This window comes from Camelus bactrianus, chromosome 2 (assembly GCF_048773025.1).
Source record: "Camelus bactrianus isolate YW-2024 breed Bactrian camel chromosome 2, ASM4877302v1, whole genome shotgun sequence".
Lineage (NCBI taxonomy): Eukaryota > Metazoa > Chordata > Mammalia > Artiodactyla > Camelidae > Camelus > Camelus bactrianus.
Genome location: NC_133540.1, coordinates 106387896 through 106408590, shown reverse-complemented (window position 1 = coordinate 106408590; position 20695 = coordinate 106387896). Strand labels below are relative to the sequence as shown.

General features: G+C 42.0%; 1 protein-coding gene across 22 annotated transcripts in view; it reads left to right on the top strand.

The window, feature by feature from the left end:
* Positions 1 to 20695, top strand: part of LIMCH1 (LIM and calponin homology domains 1) — a 307407-nt gene that overhangs the window by 236924 nt on the left and 49788 nt on the right. For 9 of the 22 annotated variants that reach the window (XM_074348647.1, XM_074348628.1, XM_074348608.1 and 6 more), the window contains 6 exons: positions 6018 to 6305; positions 8746 to 8988; positions 9525 to 9851; positions 11139 to 11257; positions 11343 to 11454; positions 16350 to 16385. The exons of 6 other annotated variants lie outside the window; for them this stretch is intronic. In XM_074348647.1, the coding sequence (XP_074204748.1) occupies positions 6018 to 6305; positions 8746 to 8988; positions 9525 to 9851; positions 11139 to 11257; positions 11343 to 11454; positions 16350 to 16385 (1125 nt within the window). The remainder of the gene's footprint in view (positions 1 to 6017; positions 6306 to 8745; positions 8989 to 9524; positions 9852 to 11138; positions 11258 to 11342; positions 11455 to 16349; positions 16386 to 20695) is intronic. 7 more of the 22 variants (XM_074348701.1, XM_074348689.1, XM_074348687.1 and 4 more) reach the window with 2 other exon arrangements.

Here is a 20695-nt window from a genome sequence, read left to right as displayed (position 1 = left end):
TCATGTCATATGGAATGGCTACTCCGGTTTCTTCTTCTACAAATTCCCTCATATCCTTTGCCACTTATTTTTTCATTAAAAAAAATATTGTGGTAAGAACACCTGGCCTGAGAGCTACACTCTGAACAAGCCTTTAACTGTACAGTGTAGTATTACAGATACAGTGTTGTACACCGAGTCTTTAGTGTTTATTCCTCCTGCTTACCTGAAACTTTATGCCTCCCTCAGCCCCTGGCAGCCACCATTCCGCCTTGGATTCTGTGTATTTGAGTGTTTTAGCTACTTCGTGTAAAAGCTGAATCATGCAGCATTTTTCTTGCTGTGACTGGCTTATTTCACTTAGATTAACGTCCTCAAGGTTCATCCATGTTGTCACATCTTACAGAATTTACTTCTTTTTAAGGACGAATAATATTCCACTCTATGTATAGGCCACCTTACCCTTATCCACTCATCCCTTGACAGACACTGAGGTTGTTTCCACATCTTGGCTATTATGAATAACAATGCAATAAAACGGGAGTGCTAAGATCTCTCTGGGACCCTGGTTTCCACTCTTTTGGATATATACCCAGAAGTGGGATTGCTAGATCACACAGTAGCTCTATTTTTGACTTTTTGAGGAACCTCTGTACCATCTTTTAGAGTATCCAAAAGAGCAAGGGGAGACAAGTGAGGAGATACTTTAAGAGTATTCAGCACACCCAGGAATCATGGTGACGTAAAGACAGGAAGAGAGAAGAGACTGATAAAGGCTGGGGTTTCCGTGAGTGTACTGTGCCTCTTCAGTAACAAGGGGATTTATTTTCTAATTAAACTGTGCAATCTTTTATGGCAACTCCCCGTCTGTGTAAAAACCTAGAATCACGGTTAATTGACATATGTAGTTCTAATTGACGAATAGCATATTTGTGTGGTAATTTTTACTCCTGCCCTTGTTCCTCTTATTTGGCTTAATTTTTACATATTTTGTCCACATTAGCTCTATTAAGCAAAGATTTGCAGGTCAGTTCATGTCTGCTAATGTCAGTTAGTGTCACATCTTAGAGCTACTGACTTAACGTTGAAAACGGCGTTCAGGAAAATCATGCATGTTCCCCCAGAACGTCCCCAATAGCAACACAACACAGCTGCTCCGAACACCCAGAATTCCTTGGTTGGACAGACTTCTCAGTTGCTGCTCTCTCATAAAAGTTTTACACATACATGGTACTAGCCTGGCTTGTCTGTGTCTTTGTCACTTACTTTTTGCAGCCCACAAGAGAGTTGAGAGTCATTCTAAGTTTATCCACATTTGGGATCCTGCTTTTCATGTGGCAGAAAGTAGCTTAACTGGAATGAAATGCATATCATGAAGAAGAAAAAGATTCTTGGTGTCTGGAAAATAATATAAAACATTTAAATGTGCTGATGTCTCTTAAAGCATTTTAACTTCAGTCTCCTATCTTTGCCATCCAGATGAATTCTGGCCACCACATCTTGGAACCCAACAAGGGGCCCCAGATATTTCCTGGGGCCCATTTCTTAGCTGGGAAAGTCTGTGTTTGCAGAGATGGTGAGAGTATGAGCCCTAGGCGAGGAAGGCCGGCATATAGACGAAGAATAAGGCTTCACGTTTGCAGGCTGGCTTTTGGTTGTCGATGTGTCCCAAGTATTCTCAAACACCTCCTTGAATTATTTTTAATACAATATATAAAAAGGAGCAAAAATGCATGTTATTCCAATTTCACATGAGTTTAGGAGCCTAGAAGTCCCAAGCTTCTTGTCCAAGAATATATTAGGGGGTATCTTAGCACCAAGGGACAGAAAGTAGGTCTTCTTAATAAATATGTGGAGTTAATATTTATTAAAGTTGCCATTGAAGTCAAAAGTATATAAAGTACTTTTTCTTCTACTTTAGTTTATGATTTAAGTTAGCCTAATTACACTCCCTTCCCCCCAGTATGAGACTCTGCCAAAGAAGCCAAGATTTCTGTGTTTAAGAGGATAAAATAAGAACCAAGATTCACTTCCCCTGAATTAAAATGCCATGGAGATTTGAGTTCCCTGACTTGGTGTTTCCCATTGGAAAAGTAAACTTTTTTTTTTTAACTGAATTATAGGTTTCATGTGATTGGACTTCTTTTCTAATTGTTTTCATATGTTTCAGCACTCAGTCTTTTCTGCGAGTCTGTGGATCTTCTCAACCACATAGTAATTAATTACAGAGGGAAAAAAAAACCCCTCCAAGGAACAATAGACATTTTAGAAACCTTTAGAGGAAGAGCAGATGCAGCTAAGTGCCAGACACGTATTCCTCTGTACCCCACCTTTACCAGATGCCTGGGTCGCTGATTGTTGCCGCACAGATTCTTGGGGATCAGGGACCCGGCAGACACATAACTTGCATGAACCTCTGTGACTCTGAATGGAGCCGCCCTGTTTGGACCCTGGGCGAACAGGGAGGTTTCTGGTGATGCCCGTGATAGTCCCAGGAGACCTAACAGGCTTTTCTGGAGAGCCTGGTTTCTTTCAATAGAGCAAATTGACTGCCAATCTGAGCTAATTGTTTGTGTGTTGCCAAGTTAAAAGGAGGTGAAAGAAATGCCAGCTCTTCCTTAGTTTAAATCATTATCTCATTCACTTTGAAATATATAAGCCTTAGAAACTTTGAGACAAGGGCTTTTCTTTCCCCTCACCTGTCTAGAGCCCACAGTCTCTCCTACAAAGATAGCCTTACTTGTTTTGGGACGGCGTTGCCAGGTTGGAGGCAGGGCTTGGCATTTCTTGTTTCACATTGGACTGTATTCCTTCTAAGTAAAGCACTGAGCTGGGCCCATTGAGCAACCCTTTCTTCCCAAGATAACTCATCTATGAATGACTCAGAAAAAATGAAAAGTGCCAAACCTCCCCATGAATATCAAGCCAGAAAGCCAGAGTCGGTCACTTAAAGTCACTTACTTTACCTAAGTTCAGATGACTGGAAGCAGAAACCTCAACATCCTGTCTGCAAAATGGGCATCATAATTCTGATCTTGCAGGGTTGTCATGAAAGTTAGTATTTCTGAAATATACTAGCTGTTCAGAGAGTTGTAATTATTGAAAAACAAAGTAGAATATATTGAAGCTTCACAGTAGACTGCCCTTAAGGTCATTCAAGAGAGAAAGGAAAGCACGTTATAAAAGTCATGTAAGGGGGCAAGGTATAGCTTAGTGGTACTGTATGTGCCTAGCATGCACAAGGTCCTGGGTTCAACCCCCAGTACCTCCATTAAAAATAAATAAATAAAAACCTAATTACCTCCCCCTCAAAAAATTTTAAAATAAATCTAAAAATTTTTTAAAGCCATTTAAATATTTTGCTAACTAGACACCTGTAAACACAATCCTACACATCTGCCTTACACACATTATGTATTACTTCATGGCCAACAGTGCCAGCCCTGAATTTATTGCATTATATTTTTTCTTTCTCTGAGTCTGCCTTGAAGCTCTGAATTTTCAGGATTCAAGCAATTAGCAGAAAATCAGTCATTATGATTGTTTTTTCAAGTAGGCAGGGAGTGGCTTTAAGTGGCCAATGATATGCAAAGCTTTCTTCACTTCCTTTTTTTAAGTCCACATATCTAAATTGAGATCTCTTGAAATGAATCCTGCCCCACTGGGCATTTAGCCTGAAAAGAAACACCCCAGGGATTTTGTAGCCTGGCTGGACTCACAGGATGCATAAGGCACTAGATTCTCCCTGCTCAAATTGGCATTACAAATTGGCCTGGCCATTTGCATAAATGCATATGTTTTATTCCAAAGAATTCTGCCTGAATTGGGAGAGACTGAAACCCAGGACCCTTTGTTAAAAGTGGAAGGAGTGTTGTTTTTGGACTTGAGAGCTCTGAACTCAGGGTCTGCTCCCTTACTGAAATAGGAGTCAGATCAGCTGAGATGAGATAATGAGTTTGAAAGGGCTTTGTAAACTGTAAAGTGCCGTGCAAGCATTGTAAGGTATGATTAGTTAGCATTCCACTGTCCTTAATCCTGGCTGAACACTGCTGTCTGTAACCAGCAAAGCAAATCACAACTCCATTCTAAGCACAACTCACAGGAGCCCTTTATTTAATAACCAAAATACTTCTCTTTCTCCTTCTTCCATGGTAATGATAAGGCCTTATTTTTTGTATGACGTTCTGCTTTCAAAACTGTTCCCAGCCATGCCCTTTGTGTAATAGTACAGTATTATGAACAGGACCTCTGGAGCCAGTCTGCCTAGGTTTGAATTTTAACTTAAGCAGGGACACTTTGACCTTTGGCAAATTTCTTAACCTTATCTCAGTTTCCACTCTATGAAATGATCATGCTAATAACACTAGCATTGCAAGGCTAGTATTATGATTTGAATTAACACTAGAAGGAATTCTAGCACATGGTGTAGCTCAATAATAGTTAGCCACCTTATTTCTCATCATCAATGTGCTTTTTAAATAATGCATATTCAAAGAGATTAATTCAATGGCAAGTCATTTCTTACTGACCATTCTTTATGGCCACAGCCAACCCAACACCAGTTGATTCTTGCCAGACTTGCTGGCTAAGGAGGCCGGGAGGAGAGTGAGCATGGTTCAGGAGTGGCCAGGCAGGAGACCAAGAGCTAGGTGTGCAACTCAAAGGGCAGGATTTCACCTACCTCCAAATTCCATATTTTAAAATTTTATTGAAAACAGTGGGCAGCAGGGAGAAGGAGTTTTCTGGACATGACTTATGATGGTTTGATTTTCCAAAAGTCAGAGGGAGTGAAGACCTGCCATCATCACAAGATGATGGCCTCCTCTGCAGCAGTACAGGCTGGAGCAGCAGACAGCAGGCCACCTGGTCAACCAGAGTAGATGGCATTTCCTTGCTCATCTTACTCTTAGCCCAGCTAAATCCTCCCATCTTCATTTCTGAAATGACTTGTCCCTTAAGAATTTACTCCTAATCCTCTGTCAGAAATCAGATACAAAGTAGGTGAGCTTTCTTTAGAAGTCAAGATGTTTTATTTACTTATCATCTTTATGAACTGAGAAGATAATAAATAATTTTTAAAACAAGTTTCATCATTTTATTATGACTTAGAAGTAAGGCTGATCTTACAAGTAAGGGGGAAGAGTTCGTTTGAATGGCAGATAGACGCTATCAACTGTATTCTACCCCACCCACTCCCAGTAGAAACGAAAAACAAAACAAAGCATAAAAAGTCCTGATATTCCAACATTAAACTACATTTCTCTAAGAATTTAAAGTTTAGGACCTTCAAGATTTCTTTGAAAATGGAAAGAGCCCTAAGCAAACATTTTGGCAAAATGTCTTAACACCATTTACTTAACATCTAGCATATGACAAAGAATAGCTGAGAGGTGGAGAGTCATTGGGATAGAAGATGGAGAAAGGGTTGCTGATGGGAGGGTGCAGGGCAAGGTAAGCTTTTGTGCATTGGGTTCATCCTATAAATGGTCATAAACTATTCCAGATGTTTCAGGTCAGCTCAGTGCAGAAAGACCATCCTTACACCTTGCAGTCTGGTACACATTCTAGGTGTGCTGCCACATTGCTGCATTCATTAGCATTCCCCCAGATCAGTTTCTTAGTGGCTCAAAATTTTGCCCTGATCAGTCAAAAACAAATTGAGTACCTACTGGGGTGCATGACTCATGTGCTAAAGAAAAAATAACAACAAAATGCTTCTTACTTTTCCCCATCTCATGAAAAGAAAGAATTCAGATTGTCACTTTCAGAGCCATTTAGGATCCTGCCTTTCTGACGCTGATGAGGTCCTGTTAGATAAATGAATTTTGAGTATTGTTAGTAGCTGGCTAAATTCAAAGTTTTGAATCCCACCCTAACTATGCTGCAACTCTGGACTAAAGTAATAGACAGATGTCATCTGGACTAACGATATTAAGAAGACCTTTCACTAACAAGACAGTTGCCTGCCTGGAGATGGGGATTTAAGAACTATTTTGGTCTGATCACCTGTGGAGTTCCATTTAATTTTGCTCTATCAGTCAAAAGCTGTTAAGTGGTAAGAAAGAAGCTGTTCAAGATATTATCCTTCGCAAAGAAAACCAACATGGCAAAGACTCCGAGTCAGAAGATGAAGCTGCAGGTCGACTGCCTGATCTTGAGAAAGATGACTTTGCTGCCCGGAGAGCAAGGATGAACCAGCCCAAGCCAATGGTGCCACTGAATCAACTCCTCTATGGGCCTTACCTGAAAAGAGAGGCAGAGAAATCAGACGGCAGCAAACAACCCTCAAAGGGAATCTCAGGAAAGAAAAGTCTAGAACATAAAAGGTGTGCACTCTATGTGTGTGTGTATGAAACAGAGAGTGTAATTAGGAGGTGATTTATATCAGAGGCCCCCGCACCCCATTCCTCTCTTTCCTGCCCTGATTACGTAATTGGTAATGGTGGTTTATTTTGAAGTGAAACTCCAGATATCCAATCTCCCCTAAGTGCAGATGGCAGGGAGTAGAATGGCCATGTCTAAAACAGGGTTGAATTCACCAATTAAATATGGAGCATCAGTGCTGTGTCTGGCGCATCACCACATGTGGGGGCTGGTGTCACACACTGGCATTATTGGCATAAATAGACACATACTATTGCTGATCAGGGAACAGGAACCTCTCAAGGCTGCTCCAGTCCATCCACAGCAGGCAGAAACCATAGTTATTCCTTCGCTATGAGCTCTTCCCTCTTACTGGCCCCTTTCAGAAATTGGAAAGGAAAAAAGTGAGGCTTGCTGTTTCTTCCCTAACCCCAGCAAGATCACCTCAACATCTGATGATGGATATCTCTTACCAAAAAAACTTCTCCAATATACAACACACTTCTGTTTGTTCTGTCATGGAAATTATTTTTTAAGTGAGTTTCCTTCTCCCAAAGTTCTCCCATCCTCTTAATTAGGGAAAGGAAAATGTAATGAAATGTGATTTGGCCACTGATTTTTATCCTAAGAGGGATATGATTTCATTGAAGCCGTCAGCATGCTAAATGTCAGCATGCAGAGTCCATCATTCTTGTATTTTTCCTTATGTCAAAATCAGTTAGAGTTCACATCTTTACTATTTAATTGCCATATTGTGGCCTGTCACTTAAGAGGTTTGTATGTCTGTTGAGCTAAGAATATGAATATCTCAGCTGTGTTTCACACAATTCGAGTGGTTCTTTGGGCAGAATCATTGAGAGCAGTTTTTTATTGTTTTTTATATTTTTATTTAGGAGGTATCAGATACAAAACACATGAAAGGTCTCTGTACATAGAGCATGGGATTAGGGCACAGAAGACCTGGCACATTTTATAGGACATATTGTAGCTTCAGGAGGCTCTCGGCCTTTGCAGGTCTTGCTGGCATGCGTTGTCAAACCATTCTCAGGGGGCCTTGTGGGAGAGATCACTTTGTTGCAAGTGAAAAAAAGGCTTCTGGATAACAGACTAGCGTCAAGGCGTATTGATGAGGATCAGCAACTTGAGTTAGGAAAAGGAGTAGCTTTTGTACCTCCCTTTTTTCCTTTCTCCCGCATGCAATTTTAATTCCTAGTATTTCCAGCCCCATTTGTCTGTTGTCACCTGACTCTGTATTTGGGGACTTAGCTCTGGGTCTGGGACAGTCCATGACCTCTCTGGAGAGCTTCAAAGAACTGATGAAAAAAAAGAAGGCTCCCTGGTGGCTCTTTGCAGTGCCCTTCTGTGATCCCTTTCCCCAAACTGAAAGTAAATAGAAAATTCTGTAGCCGTCCTATTGGCATAGGCTCTGTAAATACACCAAGACATCCATGTAACAAAAGAATACCTCTTTGTTTTCTCATTTGGAAGATAGATTTTGAAAAAAAAAAATGAATAGCCCTATTTATGTATATTTTTGAGACTTTCTATCTCAAGAAACATAATTAGAAATAGGTTTTTAATGTGGTAGAATGTTTATGCATATAGATGCCACAGCTTTAGTTTAAATCACTATATTGTTAACATTAGCCATCTAACATTCACTTCTCAGGAGAACAATTGAAAATACCAGTTTTGGCTGTAATAAAGGTGAACCATTACTAATACAAGAACAAAGGGGTATTGACAGTGTGGAGCCAGGTAAAGCGAGGTTACCCTCTCCATTTGTTCTTCAAGTTTATATTAGCCAAACCTAATTAATGCTATCAGGAGGCAGAGACTGACTTTGAACATGGAAATTTTCTATTCAGAACTGGCCTAACCGTACTTTCTGGCAGTAGGAGGGTTTATGGTTGAGATGTTTAATATGTGAACAATGTTCCAGCTATCTCCAAACTAATCCTAGAATTTGGATCATGCAAAGCTCGTTACTAACATTTTACTGCTGCAATAAAAGACATTCCAAGAGGGCTCAGGGATTCAATCAGAAAACTTGAATTCATTATAGTAACTTGAATAGTGTGGGAACTGGGCATCATTACTGTCAAACTGAAATCTCATTACCATTCTTAATAGTCTTTCAGCGAGCCCTGGCTTCTCTTCCTAAACTAACTAGAGACCGTCATCTGGTGGAAAAACTCCATCTCATTGCAGTGTCAAAAGGGTAGCTTAGACGAAAGTAATCAAGGCTGCAATTGATTCCATATTTTTGAGAAAGGGAAAGGTGCTTCCATCATTCCATTCTGAACTCAGCCTCTGAATTTCCATGCTTGACATTCTGTTTATCTGCTCCCTTTCCTGGAACCTGATTTTTCCGATGATGTGGGGCCTGGATCAAATTGACAGAAAGCAGGGCCAAACAGAAGAGGTGAAGTCAAGGGTGACCTGTATTACACGGGCTCAGGAGAGTAAGCCTGCGGAGGAGGGACTCAGGAAGATGCCCGATCTTTACAAGGATGACCTGGCTCAGCGGAGAATTCAGGGCAGGCTTGGCCCTCGCCGCGAGGTTCCGAGCTTTGTCACAGTCTCCAATATAACAGAAGCCGACCTGGAGACATGGGAGAGACTGAAAGTGTCAGGAAAGACAAGGTGTGTCTTCCCCTGGTTTCCCCCTCACAGTGGTATCCTTTAACTTTGAAGGAATCAAATGCTTATCCTTCCAGCATTTTTATTTTCGTGGCCAGAAAAAAATGCCTCTCAAAACACAGAGCATATTCTGCATGAATTGAAACTTATTAATACTGAAAGTTACAAGCCACATGGACGGAAAACATCCTCTTTAATTCAATCAACTTATTGTAAATGCTTATTTTGATAGGCTTGTTCACTATTAAGGAATTTAAATTGATTTTTAAATAATTTTAATGATTTCATTGTACCTCAGATTTTTCTCATGCCATCATTTATGACATTGGAAGTGATATTTTGAAAGCTATGGAAGCTTAAAGTACTATTTATAAGAACAAGCAGGACAATGATCATTTCTTCATTTGATTGATTAATGGAAAAGCACTTCTGCTTTAGCCATCACAGTATTTTTCATCCATCTAGTATTTTTTAAAAAACCCTTCATGGATTTGTACTCACCTTAGAAACCTTTGGAACTTATTTCTGGTTCTGACTAGGGATGGAGATGTTGAACACATGTGTGTCCCTGAGCCTCTACCAGAAATTAAAGCAGAAACTGCCATCCGTGATGACTTTGCCAGCCGCAAGGCAGGGGCCTATAAGAAAGCTTCCAGCCCTAGGCAAAAGTTTGTGCACTTTGGCCCAGTGACAGAGATGGATCAGCAGACCTGGAAGCGGCTCAGCATTGGCAAGGCCGGGCCTAGGCAGGACGGAGAGGAAGCCGTTGGTCACAGCAGCAGGACGCAGACGTGCTCTGTGTCCCCCGCCTCGGCAGCCGCGTCCCGCTTGGAAGACCAAACGCTTAACCCACAGAATGGCTACAGGTATTCTTCGCCGCTCCGTATGTGTGCTAGATCTGTGCAGGAGTCACTGCCGCTTTTAAAGAGTCTGCTGAAGCACATTAAAGAAACCACCAGAGATGACCTCGTTTTAACAGGCTCTTTGCTGGTTAGCAGAGAAGTAATGTTAGTAGCTTCCCCTGGGGGGAAACCTGTGAAATTAAATGACATCCATCCATTCTGATTCTGTTGTCACCAGAATCACTGCCCGGGAATGCCAATAATTTTGGCAAATGACCCTTTTCCCATCGGCTGCATTAAGCACTATTTTATTCATTGGAAATATTAAACAGATGAGATGGAATGTTTTAATGATACCCTCTGTGTTTCTTCTAAACATATATTGATAAAAATCAGGTTTATCTACACCATCCCTCTTTCTTATCCCACAAAGGGAGGAAAAAATAGTTATTTGTATCGTAAGTTCAAATTTTGAACATCTAAGTAGACACACACACAGAAATAAACATCTCCCTCTCTCTCCACTTCTTAAAATTATATAACAAATCTTGAGTGGAAAAAGACTCTTCTCTGGACGGTTTCTATGAGTCAGGAGTTTCCTTGGCTGAATCACAATCCGAATTTGTGAGGGATCACCTGGGAAAAGGCCTTGTAAGCCTGTCACCGGTCCTCATCCTCCCTGGAGGTCTTCCAGCTTTGAATTCCCAGGCCCTCTTTCGGTGATTCAGTTCTATGAGCTGGTCTTTCCTCCACTAAGCAGGGATAGGACATTTATAAGATTCTGGATTCTCCCGGGAACCTCCACTCCACCCGCATGATGGCGGCCACGTAAAGCTCTCCAGGGCAGGGGAAAATGCTCAGGACATTCTCCTCCAGGCTTTGCCCTTGATATCCAAAGTGTAGGGAGGGGTTTCTTTGGTTCCATACTGTGATGACACCATAGAGGAGGCTGTGGATATAAATAATCCTAGTACCCCAGAAATGCACTGTTGGGGTTTCAGTGGCTGAGGGGGCCCAAGGGTGCAGAATTGGGAGTAAGAAATGCATCTGTGAGTCCTTGACTACTTAAGGGGTCATCACTCAGCCCCCTGGGGACAGAGTCATGCCAGCCTTCTTTGCCTTTCTCAGGCTCTTGCCAGGGTCCACATTCTATTACATAGTCTGAGTCTGTCATCCTTACTAACCAGCTCATGGAATGAGAGCACCTGAACTCTGTCTCATAACCTTTCATTCTCAACCACTTTCATTGTCTCCTTTCATAACTCTTTTTCGTCTTCTCTCTTGCCACCAATGCCACTTGATTATCAACAGAATAGAGACTTCTGGTGTAGATGACAGTTGCAAAAGGGTCTCGCAGCTTGCTCTGGTGCCGGGGTCCCAGGAGGAGCATAGCTGCCATTTGGGCGAGTGCCCAAGGAGGACAGAGGAAGGTGAGGAGGAGAAGGGTGGCAGGTGGGGCCAGGGCCTCTGGTGTGAAATCTTTCCTAGTAGTAAAGCTGTCCTGTCTGGCTTTAGTTACACGCAAACAGCTGCCACAGGATGGCAAACAGGAGAATGAAGGAGTTGCTCAAAGAGATTCTGAGATGGCGCCCAAGGCTGAAAGATCCAAGGAGAGCGGCCAGCCACTGTGAGCACCTTGCCTGCATTCCAGGGTGTGCTGCCTCTGCTGTGCGTGGCTGCTATGTCCCCCCCCCAAACGAGCTTAATAAAGCCACAGTGTACACTTGACTGCTGTGGTGTGGAGTGCAGTCACTCACAGGAATGCGCCCATCCCAGGGTCAGAGTTCTGCTTTCAGTGCCCCGCCTGGGTAGAGATTTTAGCCTTAGCACGTGGTTGGGTGCTGGCCAAATTCATTCTCAGGAATCATGAAAACCAGAAAGGGAAAGCCATTGCCATGTAAGTATCAGCTGCATGATGGAAGTCCATGGTATTAATACTCAGTTGCTATGTGTGCTGCTGCCTCCATGAACATGGCTTCTTCTTTCTTGAGTTAATGCCAAGTGCGTGATGCTACCGAAAGTATCTTGAGTAATAAGTGCCCTTTGACTGGCTGGGCTGAACGTGCCCTAGTTCATGTCCTCTGGCCTCTGAATGGGAGGCTTCAGAGAGAGAAGAGAAGTCAGAGAAGATGACAGCTCCTGCCTGGTGTGGCAGTGGACTGAGGGGCCAAAGAAAGTTGTATGATTCACACAAAGATGACATAATGGCCAGGAGAACTGGGATGTCTCTTAAATACATTAGATCCAACCCAAACCAGTTCCTTCCGGTTCCATTTGCAAAGCAACACAATGTGGAGGAATCTGCCAAGGGTCCACCAACAAAAGATAAGAGGTCAGGAGATTATCCTGAGCCATTGTGACTTTGTTTCCCTAGTCTTGAGTTGAGCCTTGACCCATGCTTTGACTATGTTATTAATGCTTTCTGGTTCATCAGTGCCACTTACCTGCTTTTGCCAGCGGAAATGAAATGATTAAAATTGGCCCAGTCTGCAGAGGTTTGGTTTTTTTTTTGTTTTTTTTTTTTTGCATGTAAGCAGGTGTGGAAAGAATAGTTAGTTGTGAACTGTCCTGTTAACCGTTCTTTCTGACTCTCATCTTGTGAGCAGCATAAGTGGGAGAAACTCTTTTATTTTTCCTATCTCACATAGGCACCTCTGGGTAAAGGAGTTGACCTTCTTTCTGACCTACTTGATTTCATTCTGATTCCAGGAGGGTCTCCAGATCCAAAGAAGATATATACCACTTATAAAACTTGTTATTTAAGTTAATTTTAACATTAGCAAACAGTGCTTTCTAGACGTGGGATTTCCGTTCCATGCCCTGACTTGATTTAAAATGAAAATAGGGAGATAATAAAATCCTGGGGTTTGTGGTCTGGGTTAAGGTCCTCTACACTGAAGTTTCTGTTGCTGTTTAGTGAGAGACTTTTGTTGAAAGTGTGGGCTGCCTGGTTAATGCACGGCAGAGGAGTGAGGAGTGTTTCTGCATAATTGAAGCGCCACCATAAGCAAGGAAGTGATGGAATTCTGCTTCACAAAGGACCTTGATGGCAGTGGGACAGAGGGTGGAGTGGGGAGCGTGAAGAATCTTCAGTAATCCCCTAATTTAAAAATTACTATTGTAGCCGTCCTTACCATCTGGATTTAATCTATGTTTTACATTCTTCTGAATCATAATATGACTGCTCAGAGCCTCGTGGTAACACTGGTCTCGGGGAGCAGGGATGATATCTGTGCTCTACTTTATGACCGCGGCCCTCTGCCCCCTCAAGCGCACCTTCTCCTGGGAATTCACAGGTAGGTTGAGTAGCTGTTGGCTCCAGTTCACGAATGGGAAGCCTGAGGTAGGGAGACGTTACGTGAGTGGATTGCACCAGATCCCAGCTGGTGAGGGCAGTTTAGTGACCCAGGAACTGACTGGTGTGCCCTGCCACCACCACCCCCACCCTGCTCTCACTTACTCCCCAGGTGCCCTGACGGGGTGCTGGGCCCTGAGTCTGTGGGCTCCCGGAAAGCAGTTAGCATGAAAGGCAAGAAGGAAGTGAGGCCTGTAGGCTGCCTACCAGATGCATTCCAGGTTTCCCATTTCCTCCCTCCTCACACAGCCTTCGAGAGTGGGAAGTTTCATCTGTAACCTACCATGAGAAACTGATGCCCTCGTCCAACAAGGCTGGTAATTACAGATCTAAGATCCAAACCCAGCTCTGTGTGAGAGGGAACCGCTGTCCCACTCCAGTGCGGTGCCTGCACAAGTGACCAGAGGAAGCTGCGGAGATCTGGTGACTTCCCTGTCGCTTCCATCTGTCTGTCTATCTGTGATTCGGAAAGAGTCCTCTTTATAATCAAACGGGAGTGTGTGGCCGGTTTGAGCGTCGGGCGAAGTAGTCAGATGAACTCCGTGACGTAACTGTGCAACTGAGCAAGGACACACGTTGGGAACTTGTGCTTCCTTGCAACGAAGGTTTATTGAGTAATAACTCTGTGTAAAACACTCAGTGTTGCAGGATAATCTTAAATTAGCGGTAAACCCAGTTTTCCCTCTCACTTCAGATGACGCTTATGCTAGTTCACAATATGGCTAATTATTAATCCTGAAGTGCTTTATTAGTGCTGAAAGTTATATAAACACAATCAATAGGTGAATTGAGTATTCCTTTTATCGTTCTAAGTACCCCTACCCTCACAATTAAACTGTATTAATTGCTTTTTTTTTTTGTTAGGATGCTTATACCAAGTGTGATTTGTCTGGCCATTTTTGTACTTGATAGTCTGTTGATTCATCTACTTCCATTAAAAAAACTCTTTATTAGTGATTTTTTTTTAAACTCACCTTTACTTTTCTATTTTCTGTAGGACAACTGGGAAAATCGTTTGAAGCCCAACTCTAATTATCTTCTCCTTAACAGCAAAGGCAGTTCTGCTTAAAGTGATGTCCTCTTAAAGCAAATAAATCAGTCCGAGGGGAAATTCCTTAAATCCATAAGTGTGTCATAAATGGATAAATGGAGGTTTTCTTCAGAGACTGCACTGTTCTTTTCAATTTTCCGAGCATCCAGAAGGCCTAGTCTGGCCACTGTTCAGGGAACCCTTGGAAGAAAAATCCCTACACACATGGAGCTTATATTTCGGTTTAATTGACATTTGTTGGCAGAGATGGCCATGAAATGCTCTTAAGTTTTTTGTGTAGAAGCAGCTTAAATTCGAGTATATCCCGCAAGCAACATCATAGCTGAACCTCGTAAACAAAATGTACAAAGGAAGCCAAACTCAAAATGGACTGTCTGAGTCCATTTATGTAGCACAAATCACTTGCCCGCTCATCTGCGGTTTGTGAAAATTCATTGAGATGTCTGTGCCTGGTATGTGCACTCTCTGTATGTGTGTTTTACTTTAATTAAACATTAACTACTGTATTCAAATAGAGGCACAGGAACACATACCAACCACCCAGCGGTCATTTCTAGATTAACCATCCATGAGGAGTAACTTCTCTGCTCTCTTCCACGGATAGTTTAGAAAACACCATATTTGACTGTCTATTCCAGTCGTCCTACTAATTAACTGGGAAACATGCACCCAGGCTTCAGAATTAGCACTGTTCATGTACCCTTTCTTGATATGGAGGAATCCATCTGCCTCCATGTGGTGGTGGTTTTAGAAAATTGAGTGTATTAAGTTAAACTTTAGCACCTTCTGAAACTGTCCCCCACAGAAACAGAAAACAGGTCTTACTTTCAGAAGAAAAACATCCACAAACACTTTCCTTTTCTTGCTTTTGGCCATTTCATTTTGGGTATTGCACTGGTGTGGTTGCCCTCACTGTGAATGGAAATAATTATTAATGAATGCAGACTGCTGTAGAATGATAAAGGCATAAGAAACAAGGGTGTATGTGTGCACACCCATGTGATTTGGGGTGTTTTCTCTAAGATTATAGGAACAGCTCTTTAGAAATTACTCTCTTCTCCGTAAGTTGTTATGAAACTGAACATGGGATCAGGTAACTTTTACCGAAAACCCCCAAATTTAATTTTTTGGAAACTGAAAGCAAGACATTTTTTTTCTTCGCTTAAATAGTCCTTTGTCCACCATCAGAATGCATGAATGGACAGCCTTTCAGGGCACAGGTAAGAACCTTCTCTTAAAATTCCCCTTTGATGAGGAGACAGTCATCTGTGGGAACTAGGTTTTGTTTTGTTTTTTTTAATGTGCTTAAAATATGCCCTTGTAATGTTCTAGTTTTTTTTTTTTCTAATTTGACCTTTTTTCTTTGTTTTATCAGATACATTAAAACTTAAAATGCCTACATTAAAGAAAGTACAGCATTGTAGATCTAAGTAATCAGAAGGATATAAAAGACTTTTAAGGGAAAAAACTTGGTTTTTCAAGTTATGGAAGATCATTGGAGTCTGGTTTGGATTAAGGCTGCCAGTTTTCTAGGAATTGTGGTTTTTGTCAAATGCATGCGGAAGGCACTGATTGGGGTTCTGGTTGGAGTTCTGGTTTGCTTTCAGAAAACTGCCGAAACACTCTTTGATGTTATTTGTGCAAATGCATTAACACATCAGGGAAAGGGTCAGTGAGCGTGTGCTTCTATGTTGGGTGTTCATTACCGCCCATCACTCTGCACAGAAAGGCCCGAACAGTTCAACCATTTGTGAATGACCATAATACACATTGGTTTTTTTTTTAAGCTGCCTTCTCTAAACATTGTGGGTTGCACCTAAGCCTTTTTATGTTTATATTGAACAGATTCTTTCTTTGTGGGTAACATGTAGATTTTTTTTTTCATTTCTCCTCTGGGTTTTACTGCAAGTTTTGCATTCTTTAGAAATGTCAAGACTTTGCTTTCACTTTCAGCAATTAACGAATATTGCTAGTTGTATAATGACACCTCTCTTCCAGTACGAACAGCAAAAAAAGGTTTGGCGTCCCTACATTTCACTGAGTTTTTATTTCCAGCTTGGTGACAGCGTTAACCTTCTGTCTTGTCAATCCTCTAATTTTGTATTTGGTCTTATAGATACGGTCCGAGAACTCCTGTGTCTGATGACGCAGAGTAAGTTGTCTTGTATTTGTGGGAATACGTTAATTACTAGCCTAAACTGCATGCTTCCAGTACTTACCACTAATTGGAATGCGACAGTGGACTGAAGAGCTAACTGACTCGTGCAGCATCAGACAAGCACTTGAAGTTGGAATGCAGAGCATATGTTCTGTGCAGGAGAGATGAATGAAAAAGCCACTTACGCATGATTCTAATGTGCAGCTGCTGCTTAAAACTTAACATTTGCTTTTCATAGATGGGGAATGTTAAAGTTGTTCTTGTTAGGGTTTGGACATTGGACCCCTCTGAACCACCGAATTGTTTAAAGCCTGTTCTGTGCTTTGCGTTGAATTCATGATATGTGAAGGCTCACAGCTAACCATGAAGCAGTCATTCTCATAGCCCCCTTTTTTTCAATTAAGAAAATAAATCCTAAATGAAGGATAGATTCAGAAGTCCAAGGTCCTCCCCCAGTTGGAGTACTGCAAACTGTGGGATGCCTGGGACCAGAGCACTGGGGTTCCGTGCGCGCTCTGTGCATGGCAAGGGACCAACATGTACAATATGCCTTGGGCTGCCTCTCTTTGGTTTCCACTCCTCTCAGAGATTCATTCCCCATCCCTGGCCTCACATCCAAATTTGAGAAGAATCTACCCTGTCCCACTTGTGGCCATGTTAACTCCATTACAAAAAGGGATTTCCCATAGGCAGAGCCTTCTGGAACTGATATCCAAGACAGAAGTTTTCTTTGCAGAATGCTACCTGGCTCAGATTTGAGTAATTGGTGTTTTAAGAAACATGGTTCCTATCCCATTCCAACACCAGTGGCCCGCTAACCCTGATGCCTTTCCTCTGAGAGAGGGACTTTATGGCCTCGTGGGAGCCTGGGCCATCGTAAGTGAACACCAGCATTCTCTCTGCTTGTCTTCTTGGCCTGAGCCACAGCTTCAAGTCACTGGGTGAGGAATCTAAATAACAGTATAGGACAGACAAATATCATTTCCACCAATGACAATGAGATCAGGCCACAAGTTTACTGTTTTCAAATTGTGCTTTTTCCATGGTTGTGTTCAAGATGGCAGCTTAGTCTGTCTTGGGGCTCAAAGCAGTCTGACGCAGATGCCAAGGATATCAGTTTCCGACACGTGATCTACGATTGCTCTGTGGCCTGACACACAGAACATTCATGTCTCAAAACCAAATTCAGCCTGAGCTTGACTGACTGCATGGAGTTAAGTAGTCTATAAAACTGAGCCTTGGTTATTACCTTTAAAATCTACAGTGGCAATATTTAACATTCACTGAAAGGAGGATTATACAAGATTGATAGGCAGAACACTACTCTGATCTGGTGAGCAAAAACATTTTGATTGAATGGATTTACTCTTCATCATTGCAAAGCTGCCACGCAATTTGCCTAATACAGATCTCTGAAAAACCCTGAAAGCTACATCACGGAAAGAAAAGAAGCTACATTAAAAATCTCTTAAATTTTGCCTGTACCTAAATATGAAGCCTCACCCACAGGAAAAGTCAATGTTTTTTTAAACATTGGGGTGGGAACTCCTCTAAATTACATAAAAGCAGCCTAATGGAGCAGGAAAAGTAAAAGGAGCTTCTTTCTCAGAGGTCTCATCTAGGAATATCCGAAGGGCTGAATTTCCTTCTTGGAGTGGATGCAATTCACATGAAGCCACGCGGGAAACAAAAGGCAAAGTCTAGTTCAGGAGTTTGGGTTTGTTTTTCTTAAAATAGAAATTTATGATATGTTTTGTTTATTCACCCATGATCTCCCTTTTGCAAAATCTTTTAGGACAATTATTGGCACAGGCTCTATTTATTCATAATTGACACATTCTTAAAATACAGCCCAATCAAAAAAAGATGTGCCCTTTAAGGAAAATGCAGGTCAGGGGCAGACCTACCTCACAGGCAAACAGAAATTTCCGCCTCCTGGCAAGCCAAGAATGTTTCCATGCTTACTTTCACCTTCCTGCCCTTCTCTTCCCTTCTACACGCCTCCTCTCCCAACGGTCCCCACCACGGGGCCTGGACACCGTGAGAGCCAGAGGCCCTTTTAGTCTTAATTCCCTTCCCTTAGACTTGATCCAGAAACCATTTCCAGGCTCCCCTAAAGGTAACTGAATCCTGCCCCTCAGAAATGCCAGCCCACCATGAGAGAGGCTCCTGGGCCCTGCAGCCAGGTATCCTGGTCCCTGCAGCCCAAGGGCACGGCTGTTCGTGCTGAGAAGCACAGGTTTGGTGCAAGTCACGTTAATATTCTGGAACCTACACTTGTCCAGGATCCCCCACGCCATCAATATGCACTTCTTCACTTTGGAGGCTGAGTCCAACCTCTGAATTAGGGGACATTTTCTGAACGGGGATTCAGCCCCTTTTCTCGCTAGTATGATCACTTCTCAACTTGCTTAGTTCCTTTTTTTGAAATGGCATAAAGATGTTGCTTGCAGTTTTATTATTTCTCTTTTTGGCCAATTTTCTGGTGTTTCTTAAAAAAAAAAAAAACAAAAAAAAAACCTCTAGGAAAAAATAGTACTTCCTGGTATTTGAGAGGGAAAACAAGAGTTTCTCTTTTTATTTCACTAACCAGCTTTTGGCCACCACGTTTAGGCTGACGTAGTTAGAGCTTCATAGTGGGAACAGAGCTAGGAACCTAGGACAGAAGAAGGCAATTGCGAAGGCTTTGCCCCGGTTTGAGTGCAATAATGAATTCCCAAATCCCGGCACAGGCTGCCATCTCCTTCCTGGGGTCCCAGAAGAAGACCTTGCTCTATAGTCACCCACTGTGGCCTAAACCAAAATTCTGCCCTGTAAAAATTATAGATGACAAAATTGAAGGATGGGACCCCCTTTCTCTCCTACAGTCGGCCAAGTATTTAGTAGATTACAAGAGAGACCCAGCTCAGAGGGGTTTATATCCTCTAAGATCTTCACAAAGACTATAAATTACTTTAAAAGATGAACTAACTGAATTGGATATATTTAAAGGTGAGATTTTTTTTTTTTTTTTTTTTTTTTTTTTGATTCTGAAAGGAAGAATGAGATGAAGTTTGGTCTCTTTCTGGAAAGGTTTTTCAAGTGAATTTTAATCCATGAAGTTTAAAAACCATGGATTAGACTTTTCTACCTAGCTCTGCAAATTCCTAAATCTTCTTTAAACCACATAAATAAATAGCACAGAACAGGTGAAAGTCCGCAGCCCCTCCTTCCCTTTGAGGACTACAGTTTCTCTCTCAGGGAGGCACAGCTGCCACAGTCAACACTGCCCCCTGGCTGTGGGGACAGCTCCACACGGTGGTTTACCGTATCCACGCAAACAGAAGCCTCAGGTCAGAGAAAGTCCTCCACAGTTAGATTATTAGAATGCCCTTGAGGAAAACAGATTACAAATACGGTTTTCAGTTTTAGCTTTCTTAGGTCAGACTAATTATCCAACATCTAGGGAGAGAGGAGAGGCCCCCACACATCCATGCAGGTTCCTCTGAGCGGATTGCAGTGAGCGTGGGCAGCCACTGCTCTGGGGGCCATCTTCTTCCAGAGAGCTGCCTGCTCAGGAACCCTCTGGCGTCCAGGGGTGCTGCTGCTGTGCATTGTCTGGCTGTGGGGATAACTTTCAGACATCACTGATGATGTCTGGAACCAGTTGGTGTCCAAGTGCATGGCTTTACTTTTTCTTTGTATTAAGCTGGCTTTAAAAATGGACTGTCACGTTCTTCTGTTCTTAAAGGGCCCTCCACTTGATTTGGGGCTCTATGTAACCCATTTGGTGTCAGAGCTAGTCATTTCTTTGAGAGAGAGAAAAAAAGAGAACATTTTGCTTTGGTTTTTATTTCTGTTTTTATCTTGCTGCCTCAGCTTTTGCTGACAAAGGTCTATATAAGCATCACAGAAAAGGCCGTATGGTCTTGTCCAACATTTAATAAGCTCCTGTGGAATATATCAATTATATGTACAGCTGAAGGGTTTTAAAAATGTGCTTTCCCAATCCTTTTGCATTTAAAAGAGTAAATTCAGAGGTATCCTGACCAAAAAAAAATAAGTGTAATAATTCTAAGAATTTTAGGATAGAAAGTATATACTGATTTATATATTCTGTCCCTTACTCATACCATAAAGTACCTTATTTTCTTGATTCCAAGATGCCATCAACGCACTATCAATTTACAGATAGTTGTATAGCACAGAGAAATAAACCACATCAGACACATGCATCATTAATGCGTAGTTGTTGGATGCATCCAAAATTCAGAAAATACAATATGAAAAGGTGGTGCCTTATACTTGAGGCTGTTCTGGTTTTT